The 21,259-nt window shown below is 46.7% G+C and overlaps 2 protein-coding genes across 3 annotated transcripts in view; one reads left to right on the forward strand and one right to left on the reverse strand.

Moving 5' to 3' along the window:
• LOC126531456 (uncharacterized) overlaps positions 1–21,259 on the reverse strand; it is a 227,145-nt gene that overhangs the window by 51,829 nt on the left and 154,057 nt on the right. The window lies entirely within an intron of this gene.
• LOC126531467 (uncharacterized) lies at positions 14,710–15,831 on the forward strand. The gene has a single exon (XM_050179000.3). It carries the CDS (start codon positions 14,959–14,961, stop codon positions 15,367–15,369), a length of 411 nt encoding a protein of 136 aa, XP_050034957.1. The 5' UTR covers positions 14,710–14,958; the 3' UTR covers positions 15,370–15,831.

Genomic DNA, 21,259 nt, shown 5'->3' on the forward strand with positions numbered 1-21,259 from the left:
CGAACTCAGCCATAAGAATCTGGTTATGCTACGGGCGGTCGCGTGACCTCTCTTTTTTTTTTTTTTTTGTACAGTAGGTGTCGTTACTCACCTTGTAACCAGTTAATGACAGAGCACGCGAAGCATGAATATTTTCAGACAGGCGTTACCTGAGTATGCCATAATGCCTGAAGATGAATATATCACGCTTAAGAGATCATCTACACGAGTTACTAAGTTCTGTTACATCTTAACCTGGTTTTATATAGTAACATGATGCTTAGTGCCGCAGCGCTACGTTGAATTTCTTCCCTGAGTGGCAATAATAGTCATTCTCATTCAGGTAGTACTCGGTCAGAAAGTAAGCTATACGTGCATTTAGTCCCATGCTCCATGTTCAGTTACCGTTGTCATTGTCACGCACTTTGCGATTACTGTTCAATTGTTCATTCAAGATCGGCCTTGTCGAAAGAACTCAGTCTTAAATGTCGTGATAAGCACTGAATGATAGGAACTAGCATAACCTACATGTACTTGGAAATTCTAAGTTCTATTGCGATCGTAAAGCAGTCAAAACATTTTGGCAGGGCGCAAAATGCGTCAGACCTAGATCCGATATATGCAAAGCAGGGCGCAGGACATATTATTAGGCCTTGATTGAGTGACTATTTCATTGCTTGATTTATGCATTTACTGAGTGATCTGATGATATTATAGATACTGCGAACTTTCGTCATCGGGTTTTCCTCGATATATTTCATTGTATCAATCGACAAATAGTAGATGATTATCTAAGAAAATTATTAAACACACACACACACACACACACACACACACACACACACACACACACACACATACACACACACACACACACACACACACACACACACACACACACACACACACACACACACACACACACACACACGCGCGCACACACGCACACGCACGCACGCACAATGACGAGCACAAGGCGCCGACGCGATTGAAACGATGATCAAAGTAGCCTGCGTGAGACGACAGTTAGCACAATGTGCACGTGAAAGCACAGTAGAAGAACATGCTATGTCTTTCCACTCTCCATACCTCTTTCTGGTAAAATGTCGCAAGGTTCACTGTTAAACTGGCGGGTATAGATCACGTGAAATGACGGCGCAAAATACGGGTAAACCAGGAACAAAAAGTATTTGTTTCGCTGCGTCCGGTTTCTTCTGTCGTCGCCACTTGGCGCAGTAAATTTACGTGTTCTACATGGTTATTTGCAATGAGAATAAGGTACGTCAAGTAAGTTTGCCGGATTTGATAGCCCTAAGAAATTTTCCTCTTTTTGCTCCTCCACGTAGCTCCAAAGGCCAAGAAGGTTACTTTTCTATGTATAGAGATCTGATCAAGGCTGTAATTTCGGTTGAGAAATATTATCATGATCATTAAGTAGCAACCAAGGAGGCTTCGTTACATATTAATGAATTAATTATGGGGTTTTACGTGCCAAAACCACTTTCTGAATATGAGGCACGCCGTAGTGGGGGACTCCGGAAATTTGGACCACCTGGGGTTCTTCAACATGCACCAAAATCTAAGTACATGGGTGTTTTCGCGTTTCGCCATCGAAATGCGGCCGCCGTGGCCGGGATTCGATCCCGCGACCTCGTGCTCAGCAGCCCAACACCATAGCCACTGAGCAACAAAAGCGGGTTCGTTACATCTGTTCGCATCTCTGCGTGGTGTAAGGGGGAGAAGTCGTTTTCTTTCATAGACAACCACTGCATGAATGGCCTCCTTTATGCCATAAAAAAAGCTTCGCGCAACATGTGCTGTTATCACGCAAGACATGCGCAGTACCTTTCATTTATCTCTAGATCGATGGGCGTTATCTAAATGTCTTCAAGGATACTAAGCTTTTACTGTGCCCCTGCATCATTATTGCTCTCCACTGCTTTACAGTTCATCCACGCTGTCGCTTATCTTTGCACAAACTGTATCGTCAGCGTGGCGTCACAGTGGAAAAAAACTTGAAAAGAAACGCCTCGCTGTGTCTGGGAAAAGTGTTGAATGCATTAGTTGGTTCTCAATTAGCCATTGGCACATCGTTACCACATCCTTAGACCCCGACCCCATAGAAAGGGCCGCTACGTTAAGCTGAACAGACAGAACGCCTTTATTTGGCCCGAAACAACCGTTTGGCTTTGTTTGCCGAAGAACCCTCGCGCGTGATCGCGGGAAAGGTCACATGCAGCTCTCAGAGCTGTTCACAATAGACCGACAGACACTCTGCTGACACATCTTACAATGTAAACGCGTAGCGATCCGCGAAGAGATAACCTGCGATATCCGACGCAGACTGATTGCCAGCGCCGCCAGCCGATAGGAGGCCGCAATCAGCAGACAACTAAGGCTGCGCGCAATTCGGGCCAACAAAGACGACGACGACAGTACGGAGGAGAGCGAACGCTGAGCCCAGGTCCTGGACGAGAGCGAAGCTCTAACTCGGCGTGCCGGCGCGACGGCGGCGATGCACGATAGCCCCTCCTCCTCGCTCTCTATCTGCGTCACAAATACACACGACCTCAGCGGCGTACACTCCGGCGCGCTACAAAAGGCAGCCGCGCGGACCTTCTCGTACACTGCTGCTCCGAGAGCTCAGTCAGCCCCACGTTCCTCCCCACGCCATGGCGTTCATGATCCCGGCTGTCCGCAACGAATACGACATCTACCTCAGCCGGAGCCCACGAAACTGCGGTTCACCGCCGACGCAGGAATGGTCGACAAGTAGCGTCGAGGAGTACCTCAGGAGCATGCGTGGATCGACTTGCCAAAACAACAACAGCATCTCCGTGAAGAACAACAACCTTGGGGCGAGCAGGGACCGTTCGTCCTGTTCTTCGTCGCCTCAGCGCAAGACAAGCAGGGACATCGTCAGCATGCAAGCACGAGCCGACCCGGTGCTCATCGAGAAGCTGAAGAAGTGCGACCCGTCTTAGCGATGGCGATCGTATCCCTCTGCGCCTTTCTCAAGCATTCGGGACGTGCCGAGGTAAACCTGGCACCGTAGATGCTCATCGACGAACGAAGCCAGTGGTTTTGCAGGATCTGAGGAACGTCTGCCAACGGCACGCCTCCGGTGACGCGGCGTTAAATCGCGAGTCCAGGCACAGAACGTTCCCCAGCGATGACCAGCAGCCCCTCGATGAAGACCACAGAGCAAGTACACTTCACCACCATGACTTGCGCGTTGAATTTATTACGCAAATATTAAGCGTCATACTCACAAGTTATTTCCGGAAGACATGCTGCTTTGCGATCGATTGTAACTGATCGACGCGCATACAAAGAAAACATTAGGCGATGTAAAAATCGATCATGTAATGCCTTCTGGCCCTTAAGGTTGAATAAATGAAATGAAATGAAATGAGATGCTGTTTCTCTGCTGCCTTCAGCAATTACTTCTCGACGAGTTGTACTTTTGTTGTGAACTATAACATAGTAACAAAAACGCGGAAACTGATGTAACCGAAAGCTGCTGAAGCACACCTATGCAACGACGTAGACCTTGGAATTTGATGTTGGATGCCCAATAAAAGATTGTCTTCCATATATAACTGGTGTCTCGTGTTTTTTTCTTTTCTTCTTTTCCAACAAGCATGGTCTGTTTACTCACGTGACAGCCTAAAAAATTGACTTTCAATTTAAACTTTGTGATTATTTGGTTAGGACTGCACGCTTAATTAGTTTTCGTCCGTCCGTGCCAAGTTCCATCCCGCTGAAATGGCGCAAACCTATTTACCTCCAATATGGAAGAAGAATATGACACATGTGGCTCTAGGCCATATTTCACAGAAAACGCTAGAAAGACATGAAAGGGAAATGTTCTCATGAATTATGGGCACTGGTTCCCTTAAGCTCGACCTTAAAGGGCCCCTGAAACTGTTCGGGCAAATTTTGTAGACGCGTAGGGTACAGCTAAAGTTGATCATTCGCACCACAATTTGTGTGAGAAGTATCATATTAAGAGAGCTACGGATCATTATAAATTACCCTCCTCCATAATCATGCATTTCCTCCTCAACTCGTTCGCCGTATGATCGGGACTAAGCTCCGCCTTCATTGGCTCTGCGTCATGATGGCACGTCGTGTCGTCGACTTCCGGTTCTCTAGGAGCCAGCGCGCAAAGCCTCTCCAAACTCTCCGCCAGCTGCTTGGCCGTCGACCCCAAGCGAGAGCTATCGAAGCAGCGTGCGTCGCGAGCATTCTTTCGCAGCGTCGAACGCGTCCGGTATTCCGGTAACCACAGGCTAGCTGGACGTTTCGACGGAACGGCGGAGCCATAAACTCAAGCTGATGAAGGAACATTAGCGTAGACGCACGTGAGCTGCCTGATCGGTCTCCACGGTCCAGCCACCCGTTGGTGCAGAGCTTAACCAGCCAAATAAAGCGCTAATATTGCTCTGACCAAGTGTAAAACATTTTAAACATTTACAAAAACAACGTGTTAACAATTACACTCCTGCGAAAAATTTACACCTGCAGCAAAGAATACATTTTGTTACTGATACTGTGTGTGGTTGAGCTCTGTGACACCAGGTGGCTTCACCGTGCAGACCATTCAAATTTGCGCTTCTACTCATCCCGCGAAACGACACTCAAGGGGACACGACCAGGCCATGTCCCCTTGCGCTTTCGTTTACCCTAATATCGGACTAGCGAAACACTATTGCGTTAGTAATCTTCCGGTGTAAAGTGACGGCCGCAAACGCGCAAATCCTGGCCCCTATCTGATAGCAGCATTCCGATGCGCTGCAGCCAGTCCGCTCGTCTGCTGCCTTGCAGAGGGACACGATGTCGCAGCTTGACATATTGCCAGTCGCTACGTTTGCACTCCACAACGCAACAAAGTCGAATCTTAGTGCTCGCGAAAAGACTGAGACCAACTCTGACCGCGGAGTTCTCGTCAAAATGGAGCACGTTGCAACACAAGCAGACGACGCTTGCTGTGTGCCGGAAGTGCTTAAGTGTAGTGAGAAATTGTTCTTGTGTATTCTCTTTCTGTTACTTTCCTTTTATATAACCAAATTAACTAACATTGCAACTATTACGAACATCATTTGTTCACCATAAAGGTGGGGAAATTATAGATGACGTGCCCTGGGCAGCCAATCGGATAGCTCGCCCACATGACGTCAATTGGGTGATTTACGTCATATGGGTAGGGGCGGCTGAAAATTCCGCCGAGCATTGTGCTGTGATCGGCAGCGACGTAGATTTTTAAAACCTTATAATAATTTACACTTGTTACGCGGAGCACTTAGATGCGTCAATTAATGATCAGAAGGACCTACCCTAACGACTCAGTACGTTTGTAGAAAATTGTCAACATCGTTTCAGGGTCCCTTTAAAAGGAGAGCATGGAAGAAGCTAAACACATGGTGCTGTTTTAACTTGGCCGCATAATCTGAACGTTGGGAGCTAATAATTTATCACACATGAAGTTCCGGGTTCCGCATTACACTGGTATATAAACGCTTTCTTGGAAGATCAAAGCAAATTGGCATAGTTAACTATTTCATATGTGTTGAGCTTATAAAGGAGCGTTTCATACATGTAGCGTTAGCACTTTGACGACGTTATGGCAAATGGCGTTATGTCAACAGGGGACCAGTGGAAGAAAAGCCAAACTTCAAGTTTCAATCTAGCATTAATATGATCTTTAGAACCATGGATTTCCTGTCACATTCTATAGTCAGCTGCAATTGAAACTTCTGTCACAGAAACTTCACAGCCGCGCGAGTTGCAAATGATTTCATGAGAGTGGCTTGTTGGGCTAGTTGGTACATGGTTACACCAATGATCAGATGATCAAATGCAAATGCAGAAGCAAATGATCAATGGGAAACTAGCGTGTGACTGACTACGTGTAATGCGCGTTCTTCTGCACGTGGTACATGAAGAAATTCAGCAAATTAAAATTTGAACATAAAGTTACGGCTACTTTGAATTTGGTATTGGCCCGCAGAATACATAGTTCTCAATCAAATTATTGCTTTTGCCCTGCCACTCAAATTACCTGGAAACTCAATTTTAAAGCATTTAGCATATATGTTGTTCCCTATAGATGTTCAGCGTATTCTGAAACGAGGCGGCGTACGTTAGCATGATGGATGCCTTGTTTGTGTTTACTTTCTGACAAAATAAATGACAATACCTCAAACACTATTCTATTTTAACATTCTTATGTAGCGTGACATGCAGTAACCGGCCCTGCTGTGTGCGTTCTGGGCTGTGCCTGCTCTGCTTCATTTTTAAAATTTGTCACCTTTCTTTTTCTTTCCTCTTTCCTCCCCTCCTTCCTATCTTCCATTTTTATGTTTCTGTCTCCCCCTTCTGAAGAGTAGGCAGTCGTTGAGCCCCATTCGGTGCCAGTTGCCCCCCCAGTCTGCTCCTTGCTTACTCTTCTTGCCATTTCTACATATGCTATCAAAGGAAACAAACAAACAAACAAACAAACAAACAAACAAACAGACAAACAAACAAACAAACAAACAAACAAACAACAACAACAACAACAACAACAACAATAATAATAATAATAATAATAATAATAATAATAATAATAATAATAAAGACAAAATAAATAGGCTTCCGAATTTCTTCGCTTTTCTTTATATCGAACAATGCCAAGATGTTTTATATTCGACGAGTTGCTAACATGGAGCTCATCCCGCACAAAATCACCCCCTACTATAATTTATTTTTGCTAAGTAGTTCCTGTTGTTTAGGCTGTGTGGTTTACTCTCAGTTTTCCTTGAGCTGAGGTCGCTGACACAAGGGCACCGGTCCCCATGTCAGCGTCACGAGCTCCGCGGTAATCCGTCGCAGTCTTCAAATTTAGCTTGTCTTTGTGGTACTCTGTTTGGCTGTGAACTCAAAGAATTTCGTTCTCTCCTTCTCATCTTTCCTTTCTCAACGTTTTCGGATGGCGCATTTGGCGTGATTGATTGATTGATTGATTGATTGATTGATTGATTGATTGATTGATTGATTGATTGATTGATTGATTGATTTGCATAATGAAACTGAAATATTGGTATTACCCTGCGAGGGTGCCAATATTTCCCTTTCATGAAACTTACCCCACCTTGCGGGTTTCTGCAGAACTAATTTGCCATCGATTAGTTCTGCGTACTGGCGCAAGGGTCGAGTAGCGAACTTGGTGTGCTTTCCAAGGAATGGCTGCTAAAAATTTTTTCCCCTCTTGCTTTACATTAGGTCCCTACGTTTAGCAATTAGTTTAATTCCGGACGAAATATCATCGCGCTGAGCACCGTAAGCTGCCAGGGACAGAAAAAGCCGAACGAATCGTTGGACGAAGTTTGAAAACACTTTCGTTTGGCGCCATCGTCCTGGCGCGTTTACAGTCGAACGTTCCCAGTTTGCTCGTGAGATGGCGGTGCGATATCACTGATGCTAGGGTGCCTCGACGTACCGCTCGAACAAGAGACGAAGGCATATGAGGGCGCTGACAAGCGCCGCTTGTGGGCATGAACGGCTCTTAGAACAGTACGAAAAATAAGAAAAATAGTCAATGCCGCGGGGCTTTGCTCAAGCGAAACAAATGCCTGGCTGCTGCACTACGCGGAACGCTAGATGAGTTATTTAAGACAGCTCAGTAAAGAGGTTAGTTTTGCGCTCACCCATTATTTGTTGCAGCATAGGCGTTAAGAATTGTGCAATAATTGGCAATGACCTATCTGATTGCTAAAGTTGTCCATTATTGTTTTGGCTAATAACTGTAATGCTTACATCCCAATTTTGAAATATAAGCCGGTAGCGATGAAGGAGCGTCCGTATAAAGTAGGAAGTCTGGCCGTATAGTAATATAGCACGGACACGAAAGCGTTAAAACACTTCCTTTCACTCAGAGAGGCAGATGACGTAGGACCTCCGTGCATATCGCGGGAGATATTGTGAACAAATATTTGTAAAGTGGTCCAAGCTATCAGAGCCGGACCCGATCGAACGGGCACGGGAGATGACCATGGCCCGCCGCTGCTTTGAATAAAGAGGCCGCACACGCAGACTGCGCTTGTTCAGAATAATGTTTATCACCTCTCTCTCTCCCACTCTCAAAATTCTGGCTAAGCAGAAAGGCCTTAGGCCTTCGCCAGCCTCAATTCAACGATGATAAAATGTGTGCTAACGTTGGTAACTTCAAGGAAGTTGGAAAGATATATATGAAAACACCTCCTTTAGGCAATTATCGCACCCATAACTGACCACCACTGCCACGGATAACGCGCTGACGATAAAATTATAGTCGTCATTTTAACACTCAAAGGTTGTTCGCCACTGCTGGTGAGTGTACTGAAACGGGCAACTGTGCGGTAGTGATTGTGTGAAACGACATTTCATTATTGTGGACAAGAACGTGCATATGCTGGGCGCCATTAAAATTTCCAAAGTGTTGCAATCGATCAATGAATGAATGAATGAATGAATGAATCAATCAATCAATCAATCAATCAATCAATCAATCAGCCCCTGCAATGACGCGTTATGAATAGTCCAAATAATCAGAGATTGTAAACTGCTCCTTGTTATCCCACCAGAAGAGTTTATACATTTCGCACTGTCGTCGGCATTTATAAGTTGCTTCTGGTTATAGCGATGCGTCTTTTGTCTGCTCTCTCCACACGACTATCAGCGCACGTGCGGCAACAGAGCAGCGAGTATTACATGTAACCTTTAAAATAACTACAGCGCGGCTAGTGTTGAGGAAAGTGCGTCAGAAGGAAGTTCATGACGTACTTTGCTGCCTAAAGCATTTCATGCAGCGTCACAATAAGCCGTCATTGGTCGTATTGGCAACGAGCCAATGGTTTGCGAAGAGCGGGCGTCAGGTGGTGTAGGGACCTCGCATGTTCATAACAAACATCACTAATTAATAGGCGCTTTAATAACTTCACGTTCGTCAAGCTGAAAGCACGCGGCGACGCAGGCAAGCACCGACGAGCGGTGAAATGACTCGACCGAAATCGGGTGCACGCGAACGCGCGTGCATGGGGCCGGTGTTCTCCGCGAAGTGTGACAACACAGACCTGCCGTCGCTACATGCGTCAGCGGCAAGTGTAAAGGCGCGGCACGGGCCATGGAAATTTTCCTTGTCGTGGAATGGAGGCGGGCGCTTACAGGAAGAATGCGAAAGTGAATCGGAAAAGACATTTCGCAGAAAATGCCTGAGCTGTACGTTTACAAGAATAGGTGCGCAATCCGAGGAAGAGAGGATCCAGGGGTCAAGTGGTTCGGAAAATAGCAGCACCCCGAACGTTGTCTTATCGATGTGCGATACTGCTGGCGCTGGTAGAAGTTTCGGGAAAACACGCGGTTTTCTCCAATCTCTCTGGCGCCTCCGGTCAGGGCTTGTCTCAACAGGCGCCGACTCTACACAGAACGTATGCATAGAGTGATAAACGGGCAACAATAGGTGGTTCTGCAATACTGCAAGCGTACCTTTCTGTCTGTTTTTATTTCCGCAGCATAACGTATAAAACATGACCGCTAGCTTGTTGGTAAGGGTTTCTCCCGGCTGTCATTATGTCACTTTTTCTGCCTCTTTATTTTTTTGGAGTAGCTTCAGACTGGAACGGCCTGCCACATCACATTGAGGAAATAATCTGCCCCCGCCCGTTTGCAGATGCCTTGGATATTCATTGCCTGCCATACGTAAAACTTACCTCTTAAGTAATACCCCTCCAACCAGGCGTCTTTACGGAAATGAAGAAGAAGAAGAAGAAGAAGACAACATGCGATGCAAACATTGTGCGAAATAGAATTTCGAAGTGGTTGCACATGGTTTGAGGAATAGCCTTTGACTTCCTTTAGACATCGCGTCCCCTACACGCACAGCATTCTTTCCGTTGAAACAGTTTCCAAAGCATAGCCCCAATCATAACGTAGACGTATAGATATACGTAAGTTTGCAGAAACAGCCAAAGTCCTGTCCACGCTGATAAAAGCCATCCCGCGCAGCAAGCGCATTGGCCCCGTCGGTTAATAAAATTCATTGGTTGCTTGCAGTCAGCGATAAAGTTCCTGCTTGCTTTATGACGGTGATATCGAATTATAGAACTTAAGGTGTTATAGTGAAGGCCACGATGCGCGGCCGCGTAATCACGGAGCGGATAATGTGACCACAAATATTCAGAATATTGCGGAATATATTTTAACAACGCGCAGATTGCAGTGTTCAGGACATTGAAACGAAATTGCAACACAGCAGCTGTCATTCCGGTTACAGCATCTCAAGTGCGATCATCAAGTGTAAGACCATGAGACATCCCTCCCGAACTCAAAATGCTTCTGACCAGGCGAAGTAACTCGGCCAAAAATTGTGGAGAGTGTGCAAATACTGCTAAGCACGAGGTCACGGGATCGAATCCCAGTCACGGCGGCCGCATTTCGATGGGGGCAACGCCCATATACTTAGATTTGGGTGCACGGTAAAGAACCCCAGGTGGTCGAAATTCCAGGAGTCCCAAACTACGGCGTGCCTCATAATCAGATCGTGGTTTGGGCACGTAAAACCCCATACTATTTTTTGAAATATTTAGAACGTGTGCAACTGACTGCTTTTTTTTTCTTTTTCAAGAACTCGCCGGTGTGGCTCCAGTGGGCCGTTTGCCTTGTACGCGAATATGGAAATTATGGTGTGCCTTGGCTGTCTACAAGGTAGCCCAGCCGGTTGTCCACTGGTCAAACTGCCTGCCTTTCTCCCTGTTCTTTTCTTCTGCCTTGACTATAGACCCTCTGTATACAGAGTCCATTACGAAAGTAATGCGCATTTTCTGGGAAAAATAGGTTTACTGACCGGACCTGTACAAATGGTTAAAATTCTTGTTAAAATTCTTCAAAATAATCTACCACTGCATCAATACATTTGCGGAGACGTGTCTGCCACGCCTGGAAGACACCCCAAAAGTCATCTACGGGAATGCCTCTCAGGAACGCTGTAATATGTCTTTCGGATGTTTTCCACGGTCTCCCAGTGCTTTCCTTTCAGCGCTCTCTTGTAGTCGGGGAAACAAAAAAGAAAAAAGTCGCACGGGGTCAAGTCGGGCCTGTAAGGGGGATGGGGGACCACCGGGGTGTTGCTTCGGGCCAGGAAGTTGGTAACCATGAAGGACGTGTGGCTTGGGGCATTGTCATGTTGGAGCGTGACCGTGTCTTTGATGTCAGCCCCCACGCGCGCGACCCGGCGTTTCAATCTCTTGAGCATCTCCAGGTAAAAGGCTGAGTTGACAGTTTCTCCCTGCTGTACAACCTCAAAATGGACGATGCCTTGGGTGTTAAAGAAGACAATGAGCATCGTTTTGATGCGAGACTTGCTCATTCGCGCTTTCTTGGGGCGGGGGGATGATTTTGTGCGCCACTCGGTACTCTGCCTTTTCGATTCCGGGTCGTACTCGAACATCCAGGATTCGTCTCGTGTTACGACAGAGTCGGGCTCATTTTGAATCCAATCCAACAATTTTTGACAGCGCAAAACTCGAAGTTCTTTCTGATCTTTCGTCAACACTTTCGGCACAAGCTTCGTGCAGACCTTGAGCATTTGCGCAGTCTTATCAGCTCGCACTGCTCAAACTGGCGACCGGCTGCGTTGACAGGGCAGAACCCTCGCCACATTTCCCGACCGGTTTTACCACACTGCCATGGATAGTAGCGTCATAATAAAATCATGCGCATTACTTTCATAATGGACCCTGTAATGTTGACAACCCTTTGCTCAAACTGATTTCCATTCACCATCATGGACTACAGACATGCGCAGAATGCGCTAAGAAAGTCTGCGGGCCTCGCCTACTCTGCAGCAGTTTTTATTTCTTCCTACGTGATATACACACGTTCGCCGCATAATATGGCCCCGCGAACGCAAGCTTGGTTCTCCACAACGAGATAGGTGGAATACTTCGGCATGCTACCGCGTTTGCACCACGAATGCATCATGGGCTATACTACAAAGCGAGAGCGTCCACGGGAAGAGGCCTTGACTGCAGGAGTTACAACTTTTGTCGAGTCTTGCGCCATTCTGTATTCCACCAGAGCAAACTACGCTAAAAAATCATGAGCTGTTCAACTTTGTGAAGGTGGAAGACTAGCGAAGCTGTTTGACACATGACACAGAGGTGACACAGAATTTTGAACATAGGTGCGAACACATTTATTGTCTTGATCGGTGGTCATCATGACGAAACGTACGCACACACACCTGTTGTCATTCGCGTGGACGACGGGACCGCCGTCCCAAGGAGCCGGGAAAGCTAGGCACGCGTGACGCTTCGATGGGAGAAGTGGTTCTTATGGGGAAGGAGGAAATGCTAGCACTATGTTCTGCAACCCATGCGGGAGCACGGCTCAGCGCCAGCAGGGTGGAGGAGATGGAATTAAAAGAGACCGCTACCAGGAGAGAGCGAAAGGAAACCAGATAAGCAAGAGCTTGCATTGCCCACAAAGAGAGGGTGGTGCGAACGTTGACATGGCCGACGCAGGTCGGCCTTTTTGGGCTAATATCCGTTATTTTCCTTGTTCCTGGGACCTCTTTGGGTCCCAAGTGTGACAAGGGCAGTTCAGGGGCACGTTACAGTTCCCAGAGTCCACCACCCGGACTCCACAGGGGTATGTGCCATTGCGCTTGTGCCCTTTCTGCGCTATCTTTGGGATCGGCCCACGGTTTTTGCACACGCACACGAAAAAATGCCCGGAAGCCTAGCCATAAACAGCTTCGCTCAATAAGAGGGAAACAATCAAAAAAACGCGGCAAGCTGTGTACTGATGTAGCAATTCCGTGCGGTTGTCAAGCATGGACGAAGCGTGGGCTAGCTAACGCTAAGGTATTCGGCCATGCGATACTGTCAGCTTGTCTCAGTCACTGTGGTCCGACATCTCATCCTTGGCTCAAGAAACTTAGTTGCTGTCGCTTACATAGCTCCATAGGCTAGTGACGCATATTATTACACCGGTGCTGTAGCTCACGATTGTTCAGAACGACAGAAAGCTGAGCTAGTTGGTAAGGATTCATTATGCAAAAACGTGAGGCGTGCAGATAGGACACAAGAGAAGAGAAGTGGTGTTCGTGTTGTCCACTTCTCTTCTCTTGTGTCCTGTGTGCACGCCTCACCTTTTTGCATAGTAGCCTTATGTGCACAGTACACATTCCACTTAGCTGCACTTAACTGTTACAATTATTGCGAAATACCGATGAATGGTCGGTGCGGCCACGTAGCAGCCGAGTTCAAGGTGAAGTCGTATTGAATTTGCGCACTTGTGTATTTTACACTCAGAACTGCACACCTAACGCTCTATTTGCACAGCGCCGCACAGCTGTATAATCGGCTTTGAAGGTTCCGAATGTTGGCACTAATTGCTCCTGGAAAGGCCCACTATATTATTGTATTACTCGACCTTTCTTCTCAAATTTCATTGTTCGACTTCACACGATTGCGCCATGGATACGCTATCTTGTCTCAAGTGCGACCCTTAAGAGAACTTTTGCCAGACCGCAGTCTAAACGTGAGCTCGATTAAAATGGATGTACCAATAAGTACAGATGCAGAACAACGAATTAACACTGGCAGAATGAATTGTGGATGTTAATGTTATTTCCCGACAGAATAACGCATTCAGTCCCGCCGGTTTTTCTTGGCCTTGGCGCGAAGACGACGAACGGTCACTCGTTCCTCCAGTTAATTTTTCGAAAGGAATATGAAAGTAATTAATGAAAGACTTCACGCCAAATCACTCGCTACAGAACAACAAAATTCTTCTGATTTTACAGCTACAAAGTTCTCGTGCGCGTGCTCGCTTATCGTCTGTGCTTCATCTTTAGGATATATCGAGAATATAGCATTACTTTGAACGTGAAAAAGGAAAGTGATGCAATAATCTGACGTAGGAAAATAAGTTTTACTTCAAATTCCGAGAAATGCCGCCACTTTACCTAAGTGATTTGTCTCAGACCGTTATAACAGCACTTCAGAGAGCGCGTTGGTCTTTGACCTGCTTCGGTGACAAATCAGCCAGTTCCAAAGATCTTTTCAGAAGAGCGTACGTGCAACCGCGGACCTGGCGATCGAGGCCAAGGACTTGACCCAAGGTCTTCGCTTCACAGAAACAAACGCAGTGTTTATATACACGTTCTTTCTACCCCAAGTGTAACACCTCCCCGACTGGAAGAAACCCAAACACTGTCTAGCCGTCACGGATACGAGCTATCTGGATGATCTCACAGCTCGAGCGTGTGTGACAGCGGCCCAGTAAATACTCGACACCGCTTTGTTCACGCACACGTGGCGTGTTCATAAACACTAGCGTTCGCCGCTCAGAGAAACACTATTTTTGATGATGCAATGTGAGACGATCCATATCAGTGCTAGAGACAGACAGGCAGAAATTGAGAGAGAGAAGAAGAAGAAAAGGCACACAGGCAGCTTGAAATGTTATTCAGAATCCCAGAGGCATAATCTTATCGTGTGCGCTTTGGCACGTAACCGGTCAAAAACAGAGAGAAAGAAAGAAAAGGCAGTCCTTTAACTGGTAACAATAGAACGAACACCTTTCGAGAACAAACTGAAGTCTCACACGCTGTGATCACGTGCAAAAAAAGTTATCTTGCTTGCGGTGCGCCTTCCTCTTTCCTCCCCTATCGAACCGCTGTCACCGCAGTCCGCAGTAGCGGACAACGGACGCACCTTTGGTTGATAGGCTAATCGCGGCGCAGACAGGATAGAAAAAGGAAACCGCAGCGCCATGCTCTTCACTAGACGCTATAAAAGCTATAAGCACTCTCCAAGCTAAGAGAGAAAGAGAAAAAAAGAAAGAAGACCCTGCCATCGCCAATCTTGAGCACCTCCCTGCTCGTTCATTCTCGCAGCGACGTCCGAGTAGAGAAGTCTTGCGTACCGTCGTCTCCAACACCGGGCCTCCGCGATGGCTTTCATGATGCCCGTGGTTCGAAATGATTATGACATCTACAACCGGAGTCGACGCACCTCGCCCGAGCACAGCAACTCCGGCAGCCTCATGGGGAGCACAAGTCTGTCCACATCGCCAAATGTCCGCGGAAGCAGCGAGGACGTCTGCAAGATGTTCCGCACTCACGAGCATCTGGACGCCCTCGGTCCACACCGGCCAAGGTCCGGATCGCTGACGTCACTCAAGAAGTTCCACCATCTGCTAGTGGATACCCTGAAGCGCGCCGCGCATCACAGCAACCACGTCAACGTGGAGACGGGGACGTCGCATTCCGCTTCTGGATGTGCCACAAGCGGACAGACCAAAGAACAAGCTGACTGCGGTGAAGAACAACAGCACGTGAAAGAAGAACAGCAAAGCAAGTGACGTGTTAGCAGGCTGCATTGTCTCGTTGTCGTTTCGCAGTTCGCCTTCCCAAAGACGGCGGCGGCCATGGACAACAACCACTCACTTGGTGACGTGCTCTTTTGGGTGCCCGAAGAATAGGATGCTTCCTCACGACCATGACGTCGACCGGCAAAGAGAATGATGACCATGAAGTCCAGAGGCACCACGGCATAGTACAGGAGACACTGCAAAAGTATTATGAAGAACCCTTTCCAAAGTCTTCGAGCTATCGCAGATTCTTCGGACTTTTGCACGTCTCTATGTGCCATGCAGAAGGTTTCTAGCGTGCGACTACTTCTGAAACTGTTGAGGAACGCCTGCGCCTGAACTTATGAAGACGCTGATGTTCGTTGAGCCGAGAGGAAAGAGCGCTAAGAGGATTTATGTTTGCCTTTCGCGATCACGATCTGAATAAACCTCGCTTGACATCAGTGGACAAGATTTTCGCTTTCTGTTTTAGTTTTCTTTTATTTCTTTGAATTCCTACTGCGTGCATGAGCATCTGGAACTCCTTTAGGGTGAGTCCTATTGCTCTGCATGCTTCATCTGATTATTCCTGACTCTCTCACGTCAACATGCTTTCTAAAGGATATTCCATGTCACCGATGTGGTATATGTATGGTCATAAGCCTTTTGTAACAAGAACTTACCAGACTCGTATGGTGTACACTAAGCAGACCCACGATATATCGAAGAAGCGCAGTTATGGTTAGTTAATCCTCTTTAAAAAACAAATTCGAGAAACATTTATATACGCAACTGCAGATAATGAACAATATACTAGTGTAGATGACTATTAACATTTCTCTTCTTTGTCATGCGAAGAAAAGCCTCACACGCTCTGTCACCAAGGGATATACATTTAAAAAGAAAGAAAAGGTTGTTAATCTAAAATGGACAGTATATTTACGCATTGATCATATAACACACAGCCAAATGTTAAAAAGCAGCAACCTTAGCTTGCCCTTTCTGAGAAAAAGCAAGCAGTGTGGGTCATAAATGAGAAAGAATAAAAACAGGCCTGTCAAAACATAACGTGACGCAATCCAAACCCATAGCGCAAATTTTCTTTATGATGGACAGAAAAGTCAAGCCACCGTTTCAAAGAGCTCTATACAGGAATGACGGAAACAACATTTTGACTGAAAACATTGAAAGCTTCAAAAAACAAATTTTCAATCATTCTTAGTGTGGTAGGGACTGCAAATTACACAATACGCTGGTTCGTTGCTCTGTCCTTCATAATCTAGAAGTAGCGCGAGCAGTAGGGAAATATAATTAAGGAGTTATACAAGACGTGCTGTCAACTTCAACCAAATTTGTTGCAGAGTTAGGTGGAGTTACATACGTTACATACGCACACATAGGCCTTGCCCCATGCATTTCCAGTATGACCCGTTGTCTGTACTCGTTGTTCGCTTTGTCATGAATCGTGCATCAACACTAACTTGTCAAATGTTCTATTCTTCTACGCACTGATATTTCCAGTGCAAACCCTCTGCTCAGAATATCGTTTCGTCGATCTTTCTTTCGTCTTAGGTGACGTTGTTTATTGCAGAAGCAGTAGACCAAATGTCGTTTGCGCATATCATGTCGCAATACTATGCGGTGCATTGCAGCAATTTCACGCCATTGTGTGTGAGTCATTGTGTGCGTTTTTTATGAACTTATTAAATTTCTTTTATTCCTCACCCTCTCACCTGAACGCACGCTAAACCTGCAGTTAGGCTAACGTCTTTACATACCAACAAACTTTCTTGCTATCTATATTTGCACAGAAATCTGCAACAAGTTCCACTAGAACTGCTACATTCAGGCTCCCTTTACAGCGTACTTCTACAAAAAACTAACCGGGCACTGTAAAAAAAAAAAAAAAAATGTTTTCAAAGCAGCGAGAAGCTATGACAGTTTTAGTGACCCTAGCTTTCCTGTCTTCTCTTTTCAGTTTCTCCCTTTTTTTCTGTTGTTTCACTGTCATTTTATCTCTATAACATTTTACGTCAGTTTACAGTAAACAAAATGTTGCATAATTTACTCCCACCTAGCAGTAACGTTTACTCCCATCGTGACTGTAGGTTTCGTGGAGTACGGAAAAGTCAAATGTGCGATTCAGTTATGACAGATCATATCAATAGATATAGCCATGCCACACAGAACATATGGTAAGTGACAAGACATTCGGAACTGAGCGACACATTCAAAGATCAACTCTACCAGTATGTACAGCCATGCTTTGAGTAACACGATAGGCCCGTTGAGCAGCATGATTAACATTATTACCAATGCTTCTGGGATTAGTGCCTTCTAGAGCAATTCCTTAAGTTAGCCAACTTTGCGCTTTGTTGACAAATTGCACAACTGCTTATTGCCTTTTCCATCTTCTGTTAAACATCGCTACTCGAGTCAGTCATATCTGGAATACTATACGGCAATGCGGTCGTCAGTGTTTCAAAATAAGCCTCCTACTTATTGCATCTGTTTCGACACATTCACCTACGGTTGTACTTTAAAGCACTTTAAATTCTGGCCAAAGAAAACAACATTACAGTGACTGCAGCGCTTGTCCGCAGGATCGAACACGCATACTCTACCATATAAATCCTTTGAGAGCGTCTGTCAACGCGCTGGCCTAAACTGTGGCAACAATGAGGCTGTCGAAGAGAAAACAGCCTTACTTTCGCCGCAACCTGCAGCGGCTCTGCTAACAAGCGTCTTCGGCTTTCCATCTTGTAAAAACAGAACTCGAATTGGAATATCAAAAATGAGGTTCGCACTGGCCGGAACGTCGGCAAAACAATATTTAGGAGGCCTACTGAACCCTTCTTTTGTAGCCTAACATAGACTTTTGTTGCACACGGATCGCATTTCAGATAGACAGTCCTATTTTATTCACGCACACCCACAGTCCAGCAAGGCGTTTGTTGGCTGTACGCGAAGTTGAAGGCGTCGCCGTAGATGAGGTATACTGCCCCTGCATATACAGGAACACTAAGACGTCTACGAGGCACATGGAGATTTCACCGCGGTGCAGGTGCTGTGTGTTATATAAGAGCAAAAATCTTACACGCTTACGGTTCTGCGAAGAGACTGAAATAATTTAGACTCCTGGGTAAGTAGCCTGAAGTCGGATGGTGCAGAGCGCACGAACTTTCGTTTTGCAATTGACAATCCTCATGTGCCGTGTGAACAGGCTGCGCATAAGTTCAGTTGCTGCAGTGCCCCGTGCCCCGGCGTGGTATTCAGGTATTCAGGCTTTCGCTCCCTGCGTACTCTGGTTAGCTTCAATTGCCGAGAGAAAGATAACTATCCGCTTTAATGATCTGGCCCTCCTGCACAGAGGAACAGATCGCGAGTGTGGGTTCAGCGGCTCTGTGTGTTGCAAAATACACTGGTTGTTTTGAAAAGTGACATAGAACGAAGCAAGACGCTGATCTCCGTAATATCCTGCTCTATATTCATTTTTTTAGCCCTTCGAATGACAAGGATGCAACCACGTATTATAACGTGCCGACGACAACAAGGATAACAAGAAAACCTCCTAAAGCCAAATTATCTACACTAACTTGTTTTTTAGACATCAGTGACAGCGTGTAAGGCCGTGGCACAAACACTATGGGCTGTGCAAAGCACGTGAACTATGCTGAACAGACTCACCTATAGTCACGAACCTCGTAGCCTTTTCTCATTTCATCCGTACTTCCAGCTATCCTCTCTCTCGTCCTGTCGCATAATCCCATTAATTTTGCTTGAGGTGGCTCAGGTGTCGGCCGCTCGAGCTAGACAGTTACAGAGCGGCCAGCAGCAATTTCCTTCCGTATTGTTCCTTACGTAGTTAACAACCACTTATAGCAACAGCAACAACTACTACTGCTACTATACTACTACTACTACTACTTCGAGAACAACTTTCTTTTCTTCGTGTATAAGCGATCTCTGGGAGAAAGGAAGCTCACTTAAACCAGCCCTTATTTTTGACGTTAGTTCCAGCAAAATGTTCCCTGAATGGCCGGCGGTGTTCACGCTCCAATTGCTCCCTTGCCTATGAGGTTACTGGATTCATTTGCGAGAATTAAAAAAAGTAAGACATGAGCCGTTCCATTCTTTGAAGGTGGTTGACCAGCGAAGCTGTTTAGCACATGGAGGTGACCATAATTTGGGACAAAGGTACGAACTCATTGTCTTGATGGGTGGTCAACGTGACGAAAGGTACGCACACTCATTTATTGTCTTGATCAGTGGTCATTATTTCACTCGCAACTGCAATCACATTCTTTGATAATGTCAAATTGATGCACGTACGCCACTGGGCGGTCGGTTGGGCCGGATCGGTGTGGCATCGCAAGGGAACGCAACAAGGAACGCGTAACCGCTCCCTTTTCGGTACCGTCACATCCACATTGAAATCACCGCCAACGACCACAGGGGTATTGTCATCGCAGCTAATTCACGCAAAGTGAGTAGCCATGAACCTTATGGGACTATGAATCACTGCATTTTTTGCTTGCTTACGAGGGTATGAGCCGTTTCTCACGGGGGTATGAGCCGTTGCTCACGGAGGTATGAGCCATTGACGATGACAGTATTCGACATGCTGTTCTGTATGTTGCATGCGTGATTAGAAAGAATTTAAGCACTGTTCGCTACACTTTGCTCAGTGCTTGTAGCCTCTGCCTTGCGAGACTATAAGCCACTGTATATTTAGCTCACGCACAAAGTTCACGTTCCGGACATGTGACCTTTCCGATGGGGTAGAAGTAGGCGTCTGTAAAAGCTACTCGAAGCCATAGACAAAAAAAGGAGAGTTAGCTCCCGTCTTGGTAAGTCGTGCGGAAGGCGGAACGTTAGATGAAGATCCAGGGAACAAAGGCGCTAGTTTGCAATATTTGCCGAATTTCAATGGCCCAACGTGAGCTTGCAGCGAGTGCACGGAGTTTTCCCGCTGCATCTGTTCTTGAAATCGGGGTAGCAACTCAATTACCACTGTCATGTGCAGATCGAGTGGCTGCGTCAGCTTCCAGGAAGGCGTTTAACATGCTTTGAGAGACGCTTTCTGTGGCACTATGTAGCACTGTGTGTTATGGGTGGCGCTTTTTTACCTCTACGGCTTACTCAATCATTACTTCGAGCGCCACTTCCTAAAGGACCCGTTCAGTTCAGTTCGCCGATGCACCGTGTAGCATCGGCGACCAGAGGCGCCGCGCCTCAAAGACTGCGTGCAACAGGTACGCCAGATCCCCTTACCACTGGTATCATGTGGTAACGGTACCGATGACGGTGATGCCGTACCACAACGTGGCCTTCATCCCTGCGTTAGACTGCGCAATCTTTGCGGTCGGCCCATGAGAACTGTTTGACAATAGAAATTGCGGTTAGTTCCCAAAGAAAGCTAAACGCTCAAATAAAAGGGCGTTCAGCACGGCTTGCCAACATGATATCGGCCTTTGCTTCTATTTGCGACGTACGTGGCGATCAGACGCGACGCAAGCGTTTCATTTTGTCGCCTGTACGTAACGCCCGTTATTGACCCCGCCGACATCGATCGTCGGTGCAAGGGACAACCAATAAAGCCGATCGCGCAATCAGCTTGAGCGGCGTGCGGCGGTACTCTTATCTCGAGTCGCCAGGGGAAGGTCACTTTCTGATAAACGGCCGCAACCAGTCACGCTGATGGTCAGCGACGCGACGCCACGCTGCACGGGGGCACTATCGCGTCGGGACCGGACAGCCGGCTGGACACGCGCCGTATCCGCCAGTCTCGGGCCGATATTCCGCCCGTCGCTCGCTGCGGCGAGTGGCGGCGACGTTGCGTCCTCGATAGGATGAGGCGCAGACGTCACCGGGACGTCGCCTGTCGGGCCGATGCGGAGAA

The sequence above is a fragment of the Dermacentor andersoni genome, chromosome 5, assembly GCF_023375885.2.
Source record: "Dermacentor andersoni chromosome 5, qqDerAnde1_hic_scaffold, whole genome shotgun sequence".
In the NCBI taxonomy this organism is placed as follows: domain Eukaryota; kingdom Metazoa; phylum Arthropoda; class Arachnida; order Ixodida; family Ixodidae; genus Dermacentor; species Dermacentor andersoni.